General features: G+C 47.6%; 1 protein-coding gene across 4 annotated transcripts in view; it reads right to left on the bottom strand.

The window, feature by feature from the left end:
* Positions 1 to 909: 909 nt before the first annotated feature.
* The window catches only part of EHF (ETS homologous factor), a 38,952-nt gene continuing 19,591 nt past the window's right edge, over positions 910 to 20,270 (bottom strand). For 2 of the 4 annotated variants that reach the window (XM_026012935.2, XM_072759107.1), the window contains exons 2-9: positions 18,056 to 18,155; positions 14,023 to 14,268; positions 11,681 to 11,743; positions 8,871 to 8,939; positions 8,685 to 8,753; positions 3,556 to 3,618; positions 1,906 to 2,101; positions 910 to 1,816 (exon numbers count right to left, since the gene is read on the bottom strand). In XM_026012935.2, the coding sequence (XP_025868720.1) occupies positions 1,717 to 1,816; positions 1,906 to 2,101; positions 3,556 to 3,618; positions 8,685 to 8,753; positions 8,871 to 8,939; positions 11,681 to 11,743; positions 14,023 to 14,268; positions 18,056 to 18,152 (903 nt within the window). In that variant the 5' untranslated portion in view covers positions 18,153 to 18,155 and the 3' untranslated portion in view covers positions 910 to 1,716. Of the gene's footprint in view, positions 1,817 to 1,905; positions 2,102 to 3,555; positions 3,619 to 8,684; positions 8,754 to 8,870; positions 8,940 to 11,680; positions 11,744 to 14,022; positions 14,269 to 18,055; positions 18,156 to 18,474; positions 18,604 to 20,270 lie in introns of those variants that run through there. The other 2 variants (XM_072759106.1, XM_072759105.1) reach the window with 2 other exon arrangements.

Raw genomic sequence — 20,270 nt, 5'->3', positions numbered from 1 at the left:
AAAAAAGTGCAAAAGGAATCTGGGTATTTAAACTCATTTTCAAAGTGTCTACAGGCTCCAGTTCCTCCCAGACTACAGGGTCCAGCGATATCTCCAGGTACCCCAGAACAATTCCATTCCACTGAAGAAATCCCCAACTTCTTTCTGATCATAGCTCCTGAGCTAAGCTCTCTGTTCCTCTTCCATCTTACTTTCTTTTCTGCCTTAGAAAAAAGAATGTATATATATATCCTCAGGACACAAATCTAGGTAATGCACCATTCACTTTGGAGAGTCTAGATAAGACAGGAAAGAGATTATCCAAAAGAGGAAAGCCTTTAAGAATTAACATCTGCAAACATTTACCCTGGAACATACACAGTCTCTCTCTCTCTCTCTCTCTCTCTCTCTCATTCTTTTCTCAGCATTTCCTTTTGCAATGTATTTTTTACTCTACTTTGTCATTCTAGTGAAACGCCTTCTATTATAGTTCTTGCTATGTTACTATGTTTAACTTCTCTGACTTTGGCTTTTATCTGGTCTCCTGAAAATCCCCTCTGGATGTCCCATTTCTGAAATTCCCATTGTCCCTAACATTTTAAAACTTAAAAATTGGTTGACTTTGAAATCTTGCTTTTACTTTACTCTAGGGACTAAAAGATCTACACGTATTTTTGTTACGAGAGCAAATCACCATCTTCACCTTGAGGGACTACCTCAGGGGTTCTCAGTCAAGGACAACTTTGCCTCTCAATGGATATCTGACAATGTCTGAAAATGTCACAACTTTGGGGACGAGAGTGCAACTGGCATCCCATAAGTAAAGGTCACGGATAATGCTAAACATCGTACAATGCACAAGACCGCCAAATAATGCACAACAAATAATTACATGGGCAATAGGAATACAAGAGCAAACTCATCACCGCCTCCTTTTTCCCATTTATTTTGGTACAATCGGGACAAAAACAACCAAGGCTAAACCCTCTCTTAAATACCTATAAGTGAGCAGAGATGGCAATTGAAGTTTTTTTTTCCCCCCAACCATTGAAGAGGGAAGGAGAGAGACAGCCTTGGCATCAGGTAAATCATTCTTGAATGAGTAGAAAGCCCTCACCATTATTCTTGCTGATTTAAGCATTGCAAGTCATTGTGATTATGCAGTGATTATAGTCCACTTGGATTTTGGAATTCTTCATGCTCCACTCACCGGCTCCCAAAGGTCAGGTTAAACTTCCCAGCATCCTCGGGTTCATCCTGTCAATCTCAGACCTTGGAGTTCATCCTAGCAACCAAACCCACCTGTCTTGATGAGGCCACGTGAACGCTCATGCGCAGAGGACACATCACCTTTTCCTAATCATTTTGCATATAAAAACATTTAATGCCCTCTAATTTTTTTTCTTTCTTTTAGCAAGAAGCACAAGGCCACAAATCCTGCTCTTCTTGCTGTGGAAAGGAACTTCACAATAGAGGCAAAAACAAATCATGACCACATACAGCATCATATTTCACAGAAAACTGTGTACATTTGTTCCCCATATAGAACATACTTCAAAGTAACAAAATAATTTCATCAACTGTAGTGTTCCTTCTTCCCATTAGAAGTGGATGTTTTTCCCTCTCAAGGTACATAAATATCAGAGAAAAGTAGTCCTTGGGATACTTATGTCCAGGAGTTCTTGACTTGCTATCATTTGGGGAATGTTTTGGTTCATGTTCAAAGGGTTGGCAGGTTCAGTTTTCATTTTCTCGCCAGCCACGTGCATTCTTCCCAAATTTATATACCAGCCTTCGTCCATCTACACGTTCCAGAATTTCCCTTTTGTAGTAATATCTGTAACAAAGGACAGTGCATAAGGTGGCCGGTCAGACTAAGACTGCCAGGGAAATAAGTGGTCGTGGTCGGGACTGGAAACTCCTCACCTCATCGCCCGGCTGAGTTTTTCATAGGTCATGCTGTTGTTGTTTTTCTTTTTGCCCCATAGCTGAGCCACAGCCTCTGATTTCAAGAACCTGAAGATGCCCTCAGACCGGTCTTCCCACTTGATTAACCCTGGGTTCTTGTCTGGGTTCAGGAGGATGTCGCGGATAAATTCCCACAAGTGAGTTCCTCGTGGATCTGAGGACAAGTTGGAAAAGGAATTTATGAATGGCCTAAGTCACAGCAAAGAAGGCACAGAGGAAGCCTAGAGTGGCAACATCTTCCCTCAAGGAGAACAAATTCATTTTTCCCCTCTCCACCAGCAAAGTCAGATCACAGACTCATCAAATATTGGATCTAAAAAAAAATAAGCTTTTAAAACAATTTAAAAATTAAAAATTAAAAAATAGGCTTTTGAGAATGAAATAGCATACTTTTTTAGTTTATACATCAGGAAACTGAGACACGGAGAATTTAAGTGATCTAACCAAGATCACCCAATTAGCTAGTGGCAAAGCTAAGATTAAGGAATAGGTCGTAGACCTCCTATGCCAGGGGGTGTCTCTTTTAATTACTCTTGACAAATTGCTCAGGATTCCTTGTAATCTGCCATTTCCCTGAAGAGCAAATTTCAACCACTTTCATTTAGTACCTCAGCCCAAGTACACCACTCTTTAAAAAAAAAAAAATTACTTATTTATTCATGAGAGACACAGAGATATAGGGGGAGGGAGAGTCCCTGCTGAGGAGCTGGATGCAGGACTCGATCCCAGGACCCCAGGATCATGCCCTGAGCCAAATGCAAACACTCAACCACTGAGTCACCCAGGCGTCCCCCAAGTAAACCACTCTTACCCAGTGACTGTACTTCAGTCCAATGCACAACAACAGGACTCTAGAACATTAAGTCCTAGAATATATTGGGACGGGATCTGGTAGGAGTTAAGGGGGACAATTTGAAAGTGAAGCAGCTACTCTAATCAGATTAGCAACCAAATCCTATTTCACTCTTACTAGTCCTGTGCTACACAACACCTCCCCTCTATTTGACGTGCTGTGTTCATTCAATTCTGTGGAATGGCATGGAGTAGCAAATAGTAACAATGTTCAATTCCAGTGATTTGTAGATTATGCCATCCTGATTTCTTTCTGAGCCCTCCCCTCAATGTCTCTGAGAGTTCATATATTTTCATAAAGTTTTATTATTGGGGGAAAGACAACTTCCAAAGGGCACTGTTGAATATGAGGAGTAATCACTCATTTCTTGAATCAGTAACTCAGCAAAGGTAGGATGCCAAGGGTCAACAAGAGAAAAAAAGAATACATCTCGGTTGTTTCTTCCCATCTTCTCTTCCCATCCCTTTTTCTGGAGAAAGGGAAATTGCTAACTTCATGCCTACAAGAAGTTCTCATTCACGTTCTCATTCACTGGGTGTCTCAGTTTTAGAACAAATAGAACAGCACAGGGAAGAAATATCCGGTGGATCTCCACTTTAAGAAACTTTGCCAGCGAGTGATGCCCCCACTGTCTTATCCTAAACAGGCTGAGATAAAGAAGTGGAGATGACAGGCCAAGGCGGCGTTTGCCTAAAAACTGGTGGCCTCCAAGGACACCCACCCTAAAGGGAAGGGGCAACAGCCAGCCAACTTACTATGCTTTTTGGTGTGGGATTTTGCAGGGTGCTCTTGCTCCTTTTTCATCTCAGGTGACTCTGCTAAAAGGAAAAATGAGAGCTGCTTAATTCACCTATTTCCTACAGTCATCATTTCCATTCATTCATCCACTCATTTAACTAATATTTATTGAGCACCTACTATATGCCTGGCTCTGTTTGCATATGTGATATACGAGCAAAACAAAACAGAGAGGCTAAGTACTATGAAGAAAAATCTTACAGGGTAAGGAATGGGGCTAGAAGCGGGAATGTGGGAATAATTTGCAATTTAATATAAGGTGCTCACAGAAGACCTCTCAGAGCAGGAGACCAGTAGATGTGAGAGAGACAGCTAGCCATGCAGAGAGCTTGCAGAAGAACCGTCTATGAATAAGAATAATAAATGCAAAGTCCTGAGGTCAGTATGTGTTTGGAACATTTCACAGAATAGAAGGAAGCCAGCATGACTATGAACAAGGGGTAGAGGCTGAGATCAGTAAGGCTTTGTGGGACTCTTTTTGGATTTTTAGCTTTTATTCTGAGAGAGATAGGAGCCATTGAAGGATTTAGGTCATTGAAAGAAGTTATGTGTGTGTGTTTTTTTTACATAATACAAAATGTAAACATTTATAACAAAGAAAAATGGCTTTTAAGCCAGAGGAGTGCCCTTTTTTGGCATGCAAAGTTACATTTTAATCAGTCTGACAAAGGGACCATTGACTGGCCTGAACTCAGTACAGAGGGCCACCAGTGGACTATGGAAACTCAGATTAGTTTAACAAATGACTCATTATGGTAACCCTTGTGAGTATCACCAAAGAGAAGATGTCAGAGGCAGATCAAGTGAAATAAAACTTCTTAAGAAGAAAAATAAATGGTCCGGCAGTGTGTGTGTGTGTGTGTGTGTGTGCGCGTGTGTGAGAATGGGCATGTCAGGTGTTGGGAAGACCAAGGCAGATGTTACCAAAAATCAGTCATCACCAAAATCTAAGAGTAATCTCCCAATTCGAATACAGAGTAGTCCCTCAATTGCAAGTCAATCCTGCTAAGAAACTGGGCCAGTAACACACCTCTTCAGTGCACAGTACATCAGGGCTTCCTAAGCTAAGGTTCACTGGCTCCCGTGTGGCCTTCAAGGGCATTATGGACTGGCTGAAACTGCATGCAGATGGACGGGATCCATGGCACTCATTTAATTGTCAAGAGTGGTTCATTATTCAAAAACATTAAAAGAACCATTAGCTCCTAAATCAAGTGGTTACGAAGAATAGCTACTGTTCACTGAGCACTTACTATGTACCAAACACTGGGCTAAGCTTTTTACAGGAATGCATTCACGGACTTCACTCAACAACCTTATGAGGTGGGTACTATCATGATCCAAAGGTTTGTGGAGTTGCTGAGACACAGAGAGTTCAGGTGACTTGTCCAGAGGCACCCAGCCCAAGCGTGGAGCCACCATGTGAACACACACAATTTGCATCCAGAGGCTGTGCTCATAACCACCCTCCTGTGCCATTTCCAGAGACGATGGCACGTAACAGACTTCACAGAAGCAGCCTTCCCTGCCAAGAATCAGGTTCAGATCTCCAATGCTCTCGTTAGTGGGAACCAGTAATTCCAACTTGATGATTCTCTTTTCCAGCGTGCATGGGCACATTCAGCTACAAGAGCGCCCAGCTTGTCACGACTCAGCATTCCCGGCAGTCTCTCTGCAAGCCACGGGGGCAGGAGGACAGGGATTTCATAAGCGCTGGTTCGCCGAGAAACCTCTTATTCAGGTGAAGAATCTGTCCCCTGGCACTGTCAGCAGGAGAGCCTGCACCTGACTCGGGCTTCTCTGAAACCTGGAAGGGCGAATTCGCAGGAAACGCAAGGAGACTCCACTCTCTCTCCCTGTAGGTTTCAGGGTGAGGTTGCGACATCCCATCAGGATGTGACAATATTGCGACAGGTCTGGCACCCACCCCGGTTTCCAAGTGATACATCACTCTGACAGGGCCACGTTGTTCTGCAGACAAAGAGTGGCATTTACCCAGTAGGCCACAAGCAAAGCTCTTTTTCCAGTGGCATCCAGGAGGGATGGTGGCCCATGATTTTAAAGCCAGGACTGAATTCAGAAAAACCCAAGCGTTGCTGGGCTTATCGGCCCCACCACTGTTTAGGGGTTCCCAGCTGACACGGAATCAGTCATGTTGGGGGTTAGGGGACCTTTGCAAATAAGACGGGATCGTGGACCCACTGCCCCAGAAACGTGCACATGCGTGTGCGCTCGTGACAATCTGTAAACTGCTCCCAGGGCTTGGGCCCACTTGAGTCCCTGGCCTCCAGACTGCAAGACCCCAGACCGGACAGATCACGGGGGAATTTTCTCTGTGAGATGTCGGCCACTTACGCAGCTGCCCCTCCACCCAGCTTCCAGAAAAGAAACACAGCTGGAAAACCAACGACACCCCCCCCCCAATACAAAGGTACAGGGAATACGCAGCCAAAGGCAAAAGAAAAACTCGGGTTTCTTGCAGCCTCCTCTCCGGGCCCAGCTGCAGAATCATCCACAAAGTCCTTTAAACTGAAGCCTCACTTTACTGCGATGGCCTCTCCCCCTGTGTCTTCCCCTCGCCCCAAAAATAAAAGTCACAACCTTTGAAGTGAGCCGTGTGGTTAAGTGATTCATTCTCGTAAAGGAATGGCCTGCTCTGGGGAAGTCGTGGGGCCCGGGCTTTCTCTCGCTCTGCTCCCAGGCACGGCCGGCCAAGGTCCAGTCTGGGCAAGGGGAGCACCAAGCCACAGGTCGGTGACGCAAGTTCCAGACTATGACTTCAGCTAAGCCGCTTCGCAAGAAGCAAAGATTAGAAGCATTTGCATGTGATTCAGCTGTGAGCCATTCCTTTACGGGATACACAAATGTCCGTGTCCTACCAGGGCGAGCCTCCCTAGCTCAAGGCTCCACAAGTCAGTGAATAAACACGTCGGGCCCGAGCTGGCGTGATTGGCTCGGGGACTATCGGGCCCATCACGAACCCTGGCAGCGGCCACTTTGTGACCTGGGCAGCTGACACAGAAGTCCAAACAAAGCCGGCTTCCCCACCTGCCTTAATCACAGAGGGCATCAGTGTATGCTGGGCCCTGCCTTCGGCTGGCTTGCAGCTTGCATTAAAACGTAGAGAGAGGCTTAACTGCACTCGATTTCCTGGGAACTTGAAATCTAAAGACTCACACAAATGGCAGAGGTCCTTTTTTTTTTTTTTGAGATGGGTGGTGTTCTGGTCCCCTCCAGTAGAGACTAGGCCTTTCTGGAAGGAACGGCCCCCTACAAGGCTGTAATCGACTACCCCTCTGGAGGGGGCTGAGGAATAATGACTCCAAAGAAGCTGCCAGTTCCGGATGCCAAGTTGGTTCTATCAGTAATAATTCTGGTCAAGGTCCTGGCTGGCTTCCCCATGTCACGGTTGTAGGACGGGACCGGGAGGCCGGGGGTCGGGGGAGATGGGGATCCAGGGGAGTAAAGAATGCAGATCTGGAAAGGCCTTCTTCAGGGTTGTTCAAAAATGGAGTAAGGGCACCGTGAGTTCTCTGTTACTGCAAATAGAAAAGCAGAACTGGCCCCTAGGGAGTCTGAGATTCTAGAAAGTGAGTCAGGATACAGAAGAGAGAAGGGTGGTGGGGCTGTGAGAGCAGGAGAGCTGGGACTATGGCTTTTGATGTTTTCCAGGTGCCTCAGGACCTACCAACCCCCGAGGCTCAGGAAGTGGATGGTGCAAGTTTATTCTCAGCTGCAATCTTTTGCCATAAGCCAGAGACCCAACCAGAAAGACACGGGAGGCGCCACCTTACAAAGTGTGAGAGGAAGTCAGGGTGCGATCGCCTGGTTTCCTCCTCTCTGAAAGCCTCAGTCTTGACTGGGTGGCAATGACTGCTGCAGAAATTTCCCCCCAATTGGCTCAGTTCCCCCAGAACAGCAAACCCACTGCAGAGCCTTTCCAGTATCTGATCTGTTTCCTCAGTTCAACTTAGAGTGACACGGAACTCTGTGGCCGCTGGGGGCGGGGGACGTAGATAAATAAATTGGCCTTATTCCAGATTCTTCATCCCAGCCCCGCTTCATTCAAGGGTTTGACCCAAACAAAACCTCAAACCTCGTTATTTCAGTTCTCGAAAGCACACTGAACAAAAGCAAAGACAAGGTGAGGTTCCGGTGGGGGGGGGGGGGGCGTGGAGAGGCTGTACAATCCCAAATTCTTTCACAAGCGCTCATTTAAATCCCCAATCCTGAAGATGCCCCAAGTTCAGTTCCGGGAAAAGAGCAATTGACTCATGACAAGTCTAAGCTCCAAATTTCACAGACCCAAGCAGATCTACGAGTTCACATCCAGGTCAAGGGACATCACGAAACCCTTGTACGCTCATTCTCACGGGGCACGTGCCAATGCGCCTCTCCGTAAAGGGGGGGGGGGGGTGAAATACCATCCGAAAGCTCCTCTCCGGTCCGACGGATCAACTTCTCAGGGGAATCTTGTGTAAGCGTCAAGGACAACCCCGGGGTGCACCCCATTATAACCCAACACAACTAATGTGAACATACTTCATGAAGCGCAGGTGGTCTGACTAATCAGAGAGTCCTGATGAACCATCAGGGTGAGGCTTAAAAGCTGATCTGTGATAACCAGGGTTCTAGAAAGTTCTGACAGCTACCCTATTACCCAGCAATCATCACTGCAGTTTCACTGATCTCTGAAGGCCAGTCTTAGGTATTCTTTCTCTAGAGTCAGACATAGCGTGTTGAAAATTAAACATAGCCTTCTTCCCCCAAAAGTATACCCAAGTCTGAATAGTTCTATCAGATAATGTCCTAAGAGTAGGTTTTTGGTAAAAAAGAGTTTTTGTTGTCACTTGGTTTCACAGGAGACCAACACTTTTCCTAGAGGTTTCCTTGCCAGTCATCTTCAATGCACAAATATTAGCTCAAAAGCAGATCTTTTAAAAAATAGCTAACTCCATTTCTTTCCTGATCTTTTCACGAGAAAGGCTCTAACGGAGTGGAAATGTAGGGTGTTGTAATTCTCATTAATCCTCAGTCAGCACTTGCACGAGGCACGCTCAGCCCCTGATGTCAGGATGTCACTTACCCACAGGAAGGTGACCCGTGCTTGTCATGGAGATCTGGGCCCGGCAGAAAGTCTTGCTGTCCAACAAATCTGCAGCAATGAAATGATGAAGGACGTTAAGAGCCCCCTCCTTACACTATGACTCTGTGGCTGTTAGAAAACAGAAGAAGAATGTCGAGGGCCCTTAAGTGTTGGGGAGTTAGTTACCTACTGTGCTACCATAGTTGGTGTCATATAAATAGTTCTCTTCTTTCCAGGTGTTCATGATGGAAGGGTCTACAAAAGATAGAAAACGGGAATGATCAGCAATCATCTTTCCCTGGGTGATGAGTTTGCATCTTCTGACTCACAGCTCATCAGAGAGGTGGGTGGTCCTCAGAGAGAAAGGTCAAGCTTCTGCCTCTACCACATGTTACTTTATAAGATTGTGAACTCATTTTTTTCTCCCAGTGTTCTGTGGGAAATGGGTTTGGTTACGGCCCCCACCATGTACTCTACACCCATTGCCTCTTTAGGGAACTGAGGGAAGTTAACTGTTTTTGGACAGTGAGACCTGTCCTAGACCAATGCTTTGGCTTCCAGGCAATTTTCCCAGGATGCACACAGTGGAGGGAGGAGGGAGGGGGAGCTCAGGAGCCTGGCATCACCTTGTGTTCTACTGTACAATCACCAGAATATTTTTATATTTGAAAAGAAATTGTTAGCGACAAATAATTCCTAATTCATGAGCGTTGTCCTAGAAATATCTTCCTGGGAGCATTAAGGTTTCTTTCAGGAAAGTCTAGTCAGTCTTATCATGGTTGTCTTCATGGCTGAAATTCCGAAGTCCCCCCTTCAGTCGGGAGACAGCCCCTGCCCCCTTCAGGAGTTCTCCAATTAACTTATGGGATGGACATAAAATTCTCAAAACAAAACAGAGAAGGAGAAGAGAGTGTCACCAAATCAAGGAAACGACTTTTAAGAGTGGGGCCCCATTGCCTCATGTTGGACAAGAAGCGTGCACCCTCTCCCCCTCTCACCCCACCCCTGCAACGTGCTGGGTAAGCATGTCTGACTCTTCAGATTCCAGATTCAAAGGAAACTCCCGTCCACCTTCCCCAAATGAAGCCCAACTCCTACACAACCCCCACGTCTGGGCTGATCTCCAACAGAAGCATTTTCTTTCCTGGCCAAGAGCTCTGAGACCTGGCAGGAGCTCTCACCTCATCCCCACCAGGAACTTCCTGCTTTCCCCTCTTCACAGATGGAAGCTGCCCTCAGCTCCCCTGCTGTCTGCATTCTGAATTTCAGGGTCAGGGTGGTAAGCCACTGGCCGAGTTACATTTTGTTTTTATAGCATAAATAGTATAAAACCTGACTCACTGGCTAAGTCCTCCTGTTTACGACATAGGGATTTAGCTGGTATTTTAACTAATAGCTACGTGTTTGGGCACCCCAAGCCCAATCTCATGGGGTTACACCCTCCCTCCTTGTTGGGTCACCTCGTACACCTGTTGTTGTCTCTGAAAACAAACTGAACCGAAAAGGTTTGGGGAGGGGGGTGTTGGTCCCTCTATGAGCCTCTTCTCCCCTCCTCCTAGGGTGGACCTTCTTCTCCACCCCTTGGCTCAGCTTTTCTGAACTGGCGACACAAGAATGTCTGGATGGTCAAGGAGGAATTACCAGGTTATTTGGGCCCTCTCCAATACCAGCTGGCTCCTCCACTGGGACTATCTGTCAGGTCCCAGGGGAGCTGGGGGTGGAGCACCACCTCTGGGCCAAGTCCTGTGTCTGCCTCTAGGGCAATCAGGCCCAGGAACACAGGCCATCCAGAGAACCCAACCCCTGGCCTCTGCAGGGGGAAGGGCAAGCCTAGGAAAACCTAATTAACATGCTTAATAGCGATTGCTTTTTCTTTAATAATGGTGACCAGCCCCTTATAAAAGAGTAAATAACTGCATGGGGCCAATTTCAGCCCCTAGCAACTCACAATCACCCCGGGTCAAATTCTGTCCTTGGTGGCTGGCACGCAACCCACAGGGAGACCTGTGGCAAACTCAGCCATCCCACGTGGCTCACAATCTCACTGATGGGGATGTGGGGAGTGACCCTGGAACGGTCACGGCCAGGGGATTCTAGGGGCTTGCATAGTTCTCCCCAGCCTGAGAGGCCATAGGCCAAAGGTCAATATGCAAAGAGCCCTGATGGGTGTGAGGCCCTGGGGCACATTTCTTCCCCCCACCCCTGCAAGTCCAACAGCCCCATAGAAGGTCCCCAGGGAGAAAGATTTGGGACAGAGAAAGGAGAGGTGATTAGACTGGGGACAGAGAACAAAAAATAAATGTAAATACTATGAAACTGCAGACCCTGCTCAGAGCCCCGAAGAGTGTCATTTGCCTAAAACTGTACTTGAGGCAGGGCATGGGTTCTACAGCTGCTTTTGGATGTCCCCCTTCCTCCAGCCGGCAGGAGCTACAGCAACTACAACAGCAAGTCTGTGGCTTCCTCCTTTTTGTGAAATGCACTCCCACCAAGGGGGGATGAGGGGAGGAGACAGTGGACGTTTCTCTTCTCCCCCCTTGCTTCTCCTAACTTGGCCCAGCCCAAGGCCAGGACTCCCTTGATGTGAGAAGGAGGCCCTCACTTGATGGGATGAGCACTGCGTGTTATTCTATATGTTGGCAAATTGAACACCAATAAAAAATAAATTTATAAAAAAAAAAAAGAGAGAGAGAGAAGGAGGCCCTCCTCGAAATCTGTATTTTCCCCAGCTCCTGGACCCAAGCCCAGGTGATGCCCCAACCAGCAGTGGGAAACACAAAAGCACGGAGAGCTTCAGTCTAGATTAGAAATACTTGGCAGTCACTGGTCCCCAAGGCCAGGAACAAGACTCATGGCAGGGTGGCCCATCGGAGGCAGCCAGGGAAGAGCATCCCTTGCCTTCCTGCCAGAGGCCTGCTCCCACACTCTGCTCACTTCCTCCCAGCTGCCCTCCCCCGGGCTTTGCTACCAAGTTGGCTCCCTTTGCTGCTACTCACCGCTTTGTTCCGTCTTGACAATGACGTTGTGTGTGGACTGGAACAGGTCGCTGCTGCACTGGCCTGTAGGGGACAGATTGGGAAGGTCAGAGTCGGCCCACAAGGAGCCCCAAAAGCTTAAACAGGAACACGGCTGGATTCTTGGAAGAGCTTCTGTGGGTTCCTGCCACTTGTCCACCTCTGTGTGCCTATGTGAGAGGGCTTCCTTCTCAGCATCTCCACACGCGAGCCTAGAGCCCCTGGCCCAGAAAGTCAGTAGGTACAGGGCATCTACATCCGATGGAATTATCTGGCCTGGTAGTAGGGGAGCCATCCAGGATGGTGGAAATAGAGCTGAGGCCGTCAGAAGGCCAGTTTTCCCACTCGTAGCCACAAGGCACTTTGTCTTTCTGGGTCTCAGCTTCCTCACCTGTAAATTTAGGGGATTGAACTAGATAAAGTCAGATAAATCGCCCCTAAGGCGCTTTCCCCTACTAAGATATGATACAAGATGAAATGGAAATATGGAAGAAAGAACCCATTTTAACCAGCTTGATTCTTCTTTGATCTTAAATGTAATCAAACCATTTTGATTAGATCCAATCTATGAGCTATGTCTGGATAAATGAAGTAATTCCCCTCTTTTTTATGCCTTGCAACTCCTCTCTCAGCTGTATATATATATAAAATATATTTTATGTATATAAAATACATATAAAAATGTAAAAACATATATACACACACATGTGGATGAGTTTAGTATGTTTTTTCCTCCCCAGACAGATTATAAATACGTCAGGAGCAGAGGTCACACCTTTAACCTCTCTGACCTTCAGGTCTCTGATCTGTAAGATGGGTACAGTGTTTATTTTTTTTCATCAGGTCATTAAATGAATCAATTCACTTCGAGTGTCCAGTATAAATAAACACTCAGTGAATATAAGCTAATAGAATGTCCACAAAAAGGCAAACAGTGAAGCAAAGGAGAGAAATCTGCTCAGAGGCACCAACAGCATGTAGCAAGGCCAAAGAAGTGATGGAAGGTCAAAGACAGACAAAGGTGGCCACAGCCCCTTTGCTCTTGACCTCCCAAGTCTCTCGGGCTCAGGCTTCAGTCAGGGTAAAGCTTTAGAGGAGTGGATCTAAGTGGAGGTAGGAAGGCCAACACATTTAAGTCTTCAAGTGTAAGTCTGCGTCTCCTGAAGATTCCTGGGAGTTGTTTATAGAGCTTTGTTTGGTTTGCTCCTCATCAAAGAAAAGTGAACAACCACCCCTGTGAGGTGGATGGGGAGAAGGGAGTGCCCGGGAGCTGAATGAGGTCGTCCAACAAGGCCACCCCAGCTACCAGCTTCACGGCCAGACCGTGGGTCCTCCTAGTGATGATGGAGCTGTCGGGGTCTGAAGCTGGTTCCTAGCCCTGGAACTCATGGTTCCCAAAGTTCCAGCTGCCTGCCCCAACATAGGTTCTGCTAAGACAGACACGCCCGTTCTGACGTGGACAGACCAGCTCACTACTCCTGTATAATACCACCGCCTTCCAAGGTGCCCTCAGTTCCCAGAAGAGCTCATTGCTTTTACCAGCATTGTCAGGAGAACCTTATGTCAGTGTCAGAGACATTCTGCAGGATGGGCTGTCCGCCCTATTGCGTCTCACGTGCCAGGATGGACCATGTGCGAATAAATCATCACCGATGGGCACCGTTTGAAGTGATAGCTTGCCTGTGTTCCAGGCGGGGCCTCAAGAAAGACACATCTGGGGCTCTAGGGCACCTCTAATTCCAGGAATCCCTGCAGAAACATCCCATACATGTCCAGACCATTATTAGTTCTAACCCTTTCTCTCAATCTCTCTCTTTCTCTTTGTGTGTGTGTGTGTGTGTGTGTGTGTGTGTGTGTGTGTGTGTTGAACCTTTAAAGAACCTGTTGAGATATTGACAGCCTCCTCTTCCCCAAAACACACACAGACCTAATTCTGCATCTTCTTACCACGTGTAGGTCCCATCTTAAGAACCTCAGTCTGGAAGTTTACAGAAAAGAAAAAGCTCCCGTGATGATTTTAACAAGCCAGTGACTGGGGATCAGGCTATCAAAACCCATTTGCGGGGAGAGGGAGGAAAGGTTTTCTGAGAGCAAGTCTCCTGTCAAGACCCAGCTAGCCTCCGTCTCCTTAAAAAATAACCCTAAGGAGAAATGAAATTACTTTGTGTTTCTGTGGGATTGGACACACCTGGACCCCTAGACTTGTGCCCGTCCTCTCGTCCCCCTTCTCCTTCCCTCCCTCGGGAACCAGTAATTTGGAGGTGAGACCATCCTCTGACGTCCCTGACAAGGAGCCTTCTCGAGGGGGAGGCCGAGATAGTCACCGTTCCACTTGAGGTGCTGCAGGTTGCTGTAGAGGAGCTGCCCTGCCGTCCCCGCCGCCCGGGTGAACTCCTGCAAACTCATGCTGCAGAGGTGCTCGCCGTTGACGTCGAACTCCTGGAAAGGGATGCAGCTGGCATCCAGCTGGTTGGTGTCCAGGAGGTGCTGGAGCCACTCCCACACCTGGTACTTGGTCCAGTACTGAGGATGGATTTCATGCCACTGGCCTCCGAAGAACCCGCTAGAGACTGCAACATAGGAGGTGGTCCTGTGAGTGACCCATGGTTCTTCCGGGACACACCCTCAGACGTGGGCCGCCCCACTGCTGCCAATGACAGCGGCTGGGAGTCAAGGTGCCAGTGGGAGCATGGGACAGGCTCTAGGGAGGAGGCTCTCAGAAACGGGGTCCTTCTCCCCAAACTTTAGCCTCCCTGCATCATGACGTCCTCCTTGGTACAGTACTTAGCCTCGGTGCTTCACGGGGACACAGGCCTGGAATGTTCTGAGATCATGAGCTCACCCCCTGCAAAGCACCGTGCAAGCTAATGAGTCGCTATAGTTTCAGCAACGTATTAGCCTGTTGTTCACACCGACACGGTTCCCTTCCTCTCTTTTCTCTCTCCCATTTTTAACTCTCTCTTACATGCACACGCACACACCTCATCTGAAATTCAGACCATTCTCAACAAAAAATGAGGCTTGAGAGTAAGATTCCTTTTCTCTATGATGCCTTTGCTTCTCACCAGAGTGGCCTGGATTAGCCACCTGCTAACTGTGCGGCTCTAGCTCAGCCCCGCAATGGTTATTCCAGCCACTGTGACGTCACTTCCCTACTCAGCTACCTTCAGGAGCTTCCCCTTTATTCACCAAAATTAGATGCAAAATGAAAAAAAAAAAAGAAAAAAAAATTAGATGCAAAATGGCCAAGCCAAGTTTTGAGGCTCCTCAGTGACTATTCTTCAAGTGACCTACCAACCACTTCTGCCTTTTTCCTCCGGTGTTCTTTCAGCCTGGTTTGTATCCTGCCAATCACTCCCTGTTGAATACTTACCAGCCTGCAGACTCTGGCCTCCCCATAAAGCCATCACAGACCCCCACCCCTCCCCAGCCTGATGTCCCCGGAATCTCTAACGGTTGTACTTGGTTATTTCTTCTAATGGCTTTTGTCATGTTCTGCTTTTCTTTACACATCTCTAGGTTTTGTCTTACTCTCCTTTGTAAATTGTAAACTCAAGGTCATGGACTCTATCTTAGTCATCTTTGCATCTCCTACAAAAACTACCTCAGAGACTATGCCATCGTCGTTGCTCTCTCACTATTTCTCTGTTGGAATTTATTGCTGAAGGAGAGATACTGTAGAAATCTAGAAGAGTTTGTGGTGCCCTCACAAGATGGTTGTATTAAATACCAGTGAAGCAATCGAGTTCATCCAAGCCAATAAATAGTACTGGACTGGGTATGAGCTAAACTTGTGCCTATGTGACTCTCCTGTGCTCACTTAAGAGAACATCACAAAGTCAGCCCAGAAGTCCTGGGAGGGGAGGGAGAAAAGAGAGCCATCCTCTGGGGACATGGTAACAGGGCTGAGACCTTACAGTCCCCTTGAAAACAGAGGTCAAAGGGAAGTGCTTTCATCCAGGAAAGATGGGGGGCAAGGAATGAGGGGAAGACACTACTGTAGCTCACCAAGCTGAAGTGGAGGAAATCGAATTGAACAATGACATAGAGATACTCCCACAAACTGAATGATGGACCAACAGGGGAAAACATAGTACAAGAAAACTGTCCCTGATTCCTTTCTTCAAAGGCCTGCTAGATCAGTACTTCTCAAACTCTACTGCAATTGTCAATCACCAGGGAATGTTGTTCAAATGCAGACTCAAATTCCATACATCTGGGGTGAGGCCTGAGTTTCTGCATTCCTAACAAGCTTCTACATGACAGTGATGATGATGATGATAATGATGATGATGATGGTCCATGGATACAGGTTGAGGGGCCGGGAGCTAGAGAGCTCTAAAGTTTTGATTCCTATAACGGCCATTACCTAGCCTCAACACCCCAGAGCGGCTGAAGGGGGGAATGTTTCCAACCCAACCCCACTTGTGCTCACCCCCTCTAAATCCACCCCCTGCTTCCAGACCTCAGGAGCGCTAACATCAGGAGATGGAGGTCATTAGGCACAAAGATGGGTCACACCTACCAGTCTCAGTTTGTGCTTCATTCCTCACATAGCATGGCCAGACAAAAGCAGCCCTAAACCCTCTGCTTGGGCCCTGGAGGGAAAGCCAGTTGTGGTGGGAAACAGGGGCGAGGATTGGAACAATCTAGTCCCAAAATTTAATCACATAGAAATATTCCCAAATATACAAACACGCACCTTAGACAGATATTTCCATGTCCCTCTCATTTTTTGGTGTCTCACAAAAATAGCTGTTTAAGGATAGGATGTATTTTTGTGGCTCCCTGGGGCTTTGGTCTTTTTTTTCCAAAATAATTACACTGCTATGACAGTATAACTCTGAGTCTGCAAATAAGAAATAATAACTCTCAATAACCCAACAACAAGCCTTTCTATTTTCTCTCCCAGCTTCACATGATCCAGAATAAAGGACAGCTCCTGATAATCGTATCCTGTTAGAGCTTGGGTGAACCAGAGGATTTCGTCTAAAGTTGACTGGAGGATTCTTTCCACCTGCCAAGGGGACTCCTCAGATTGCCGAAGTTTTAGGAGAATATGTGAAAATCCTGTGAGTTCAGCTCTTGTCTGTTAATCAACTGACCTCCCTCACCCCGTCAATCATGGCCAGGAGCTGGGCCTTCTTGGGGGCCTCTGTAAGTTAAGATGTGAAAGGGGCGCCCAGATTCTCCTTGCTGCTAAAACCCACTGCCCCAGCTTTCTCCAGCGCAAGCAGGAGGAACGCAGCCTTGATCTAGGGATACCAAAGGCATTCCAGTCTCCAGGAACTTCCTACCCTATTTGGAATGTTCCTTTGAGGTCCTCACAAGGAAGCTGAGGCTTGCAACGGAAAATGTCACTGCCCAGAAGGGATGGCAGTTTTGCGGACAGGTGAGCAAGTAAGGGAAGGTCACCTGACCACACTTCCCAACCTTGTTTGACTGGGGTTCCGAATCGAAAGGGGGTGGAGCTGCACTTGCTCATTGGAAAATGCAACCCTTCCATTACCCTCCGGCCCCTGCTTTGCAGACTCCGCTTACCGACGGGCCATTTTCATTTCATTTCAGGGCCCTTTGCAAGCAGATTAGCTGCAAGTATGGTGCGGGAGAAGGCCCAGGGCTTCTTTGACCCACAGCTGTCTGATGTACAGCCGTCTGCCTGGACCTGACACCTTCCCGGGGCGGTGTGTGTGGGGGGGTATGGGGCCTGATTTGTCAACATCTGGATTCTGTGTGCTTCTACAGTACACCCTGGGCTCCATCTCCAAACCCCGCCCCCCCCCCCCCCCCCCCCCGTAAGCCCCAGCGGGCTCCAAATCAAAGCACCAAAGGGAGTCTTGGGGGCTCCTGACAAATCTCTCCCTTTTACAAAGAGAGGTCACTGGAAGATGAAACAGAAAGCATAAGCTGCTCTATCCCCATCTTCTTTAAGAAGGAAGTCAAGGAGCTAAGTTCCATGCGTCTGCACAGCACACATGCACACATGTGCACACGCACACGTGCATGCGCACTCACACAGACACACACCTTTCTCTGCCATCCTATCCTGATATACCAGCCAAATATTGTTAAGAGCATCAGCAGGTGGCCTTTCCTTTGGGCAGACCTTCCACCACCCTCTCTGCCAGGCTGCCTTGAGTATTGGGAGGAAAAAATGGAATATCTCGAACAGGCTTCTGTCCCGAGCCCCAAAGAACCCGTCGGGACCTCCAGCATGAAGCGTTGCCCATTTCCCCTCGTCCCCACACCCCTGCTGAATAAAACCTGTATTTTTCAAACACGAAGTTGGAAAACCTAATTAAAGCAAGTGGGGGTAGCTCCAGGGGGAGTGACACTGACCCCTCTTGGTCCCCTTACCACTGCACGTGGAGTAGCTGTCTGTCCAGGCTGGCTGCTGGTGGAGGAGGTTGTTGCTGGGGTTGAGATTCATTACACCGCTTCCTTCCAGAATCATGATCTGTAAGGGGATCAAAGAGTTCATTCAGTCAGCGCCTTCTGGACAAACGTCACTGGAGACCACAGATCATAGAGTTAGTTCGGGAAGAAGAAAAAGAAAAAAAAGAAAAAGAAGAAGAAGAAGAAGAAAAAAAATAATTTGTCCTTCCATCCATCACCTCCAAAGCATGTTACCACAGCCCTTTCAGTAAAAGCAAAACTCACTGGCAATTAAAAATTTCCAGTTTCAACTTTCATATGCATGAGGCAAGTTTTTACAGCCACCCATTCATAAATGAATAATCTCTGATCAGGAATGAAGCAGGAGGAAAATGCAATACCTGCTCATAGGGCGAGTCTGGCCAGCAGCCACGATTTTTTTTCTTTTCTTTTCTTTTCTTTCCTTTTCTTTTCTTTTCTTTTCTTTTCTTTTCTTTTCTTTTCTTTTCTTTTCTTTTTCTTTTTTTTTTACAAAAGTGAAAATGCCAAAGAGATTTTGCATAAAGTGGAATTGTAATCAATAAAGATCCAGGCGGGAGGCGGCTGGCCGGGCCCCTGGGCAGGAGCTCGGATCTGAAGTCTGGCTTTGGCGGGGCGGGCATCGGCGGCCCTGCTCTCAGCCACTGCCGGGCTCCGCGTCCGCAGCTCGGTGGGCAGGCCTGTGTCCCCAGCGCCCCTCCAGTATTTAGCTCCCTGATAACATCAGGAACCAGTCAGGTTCCCTGATGAGACACTGCCCCTCTCTTTCCTTCCTGGTGAAAATTCTGATGAGCTTTCTCTGTCTGATCAGAGCCCTGGAGACTCCCACGGGAGTGGGAGCCCACCTGGGAGGGACTCTCTCATCTCCTTGTCTCAGTAAAGGGCACAGGGGAAGAAGAGCCTTTCTCACCAGAGACTGTTTGGATGTTTGTAAATGCATAAAAATGTTGCATTTTAGAAATATTGACCTCAGTCTTCCAGCATTTATGTGTGCTCTACCCTGAAGCTGGACACCCTCCTCCTTTCCCACTCGAGCCCTACAAGTCTGTTCAATCATTCAAAAGAAGAGTGGCCTGTTTCCAGAAGGTGACTGAGTGTTACCCAGGGCCTGAAAAGATAACTTGCTCTTTCTACTTTTTAAGTACTTCTCTTTTTAATATAAGATTGCATTTATTTATTCATGAGACACAGAGAGAGAGGCAGGGACACAGGCAGAGGAAGAAGCAGGCTCCCTGTAGGGAGCCCAATGTGGAACTAGATCCCAGGACCCCGGGATCACGGCCTGAGCTAAAGGCAGACCCTCAACCACTGAGCCACCCAGGCGCCCTAACTTGCTCTTTCTTAAATGTTGTGGTGGGGAGAGGAGGGAGCCTTATAGCAGCAGCTCATGGCAATTTTTCTGCCTGTTTGAGGGAAATCTTGCATCCTTGGGTGTCACCAAGGTTCCCAGGCTTGAAACTGCTCAAGCAGAGTAGTTCCAGCCCCCCAAGCCCCTTCTTCTAACGCAGCTCCTACCTCTCTGGTTCTAGGTGGGGCTTCAGAGGGAAGAAGAGTTATAGAAATTCATTCCTGTATTGATTTATTCAACAAAGATGTACCAGCCCTACCATGCACTGGGTACACGTTCCAGGGACCCGGGACAGAGCAGTGACTAGGAATCAAGTGAGGCCAAACAGGAACATTTGTGATGATTATTAACGTTGTCATGGTTGTTTGGCAAATAATTAGGCCTGAATCCAGCCCAAGTAGAAGATGGAGAAGGGACCATAGGATCACAGCAGGCCACGAGCCGGGAAGAGTGCGGAGCTGGGTTCCGTGTAATGGCACCATGTATGTGGGCCTCAAAGCCAGGCTTGATTCCAAGCTCTACCCCTTACCAGCTAGTTAATTAACTCAGACAAGTCATTAACCTGTGTCCTCATATGCAGAATGCAAATCACCATACCTACTGTGTGCGTTGGTTGGAGATGAAATGAGTCTCTACACCTGGAGCGCTCGGTGCAAAGTAAGGCACGGCTATATAGCAGGTGTTATGATGAGGAGAGTCACTCCCCCACCATCTGGTCACCCCAACCAGAAACAACCTTGGGCCTCAGTTTCCCCATACGAAAATTTAAAGAAGGTGACTACGCCGATTCTTAAATTCCCAACCAGAAAC

This window comes from Vulpes vulpes, chromosome 5, assembly GCF_048418805.1.
Source record: "Vulpes vulpes isolate BD-2025 chromosome 5, VulVul3, whole genome shotgun sequence".
Lineage (NCBI taxonomy): Eukaryota > Metazoa > Chordata > Mammalia > Carnivora > Canidae > Vulpes > Vulpes vulpes.
This window is presented reverse-complemented; position numbering and strand designations above follow the sequence as displayed.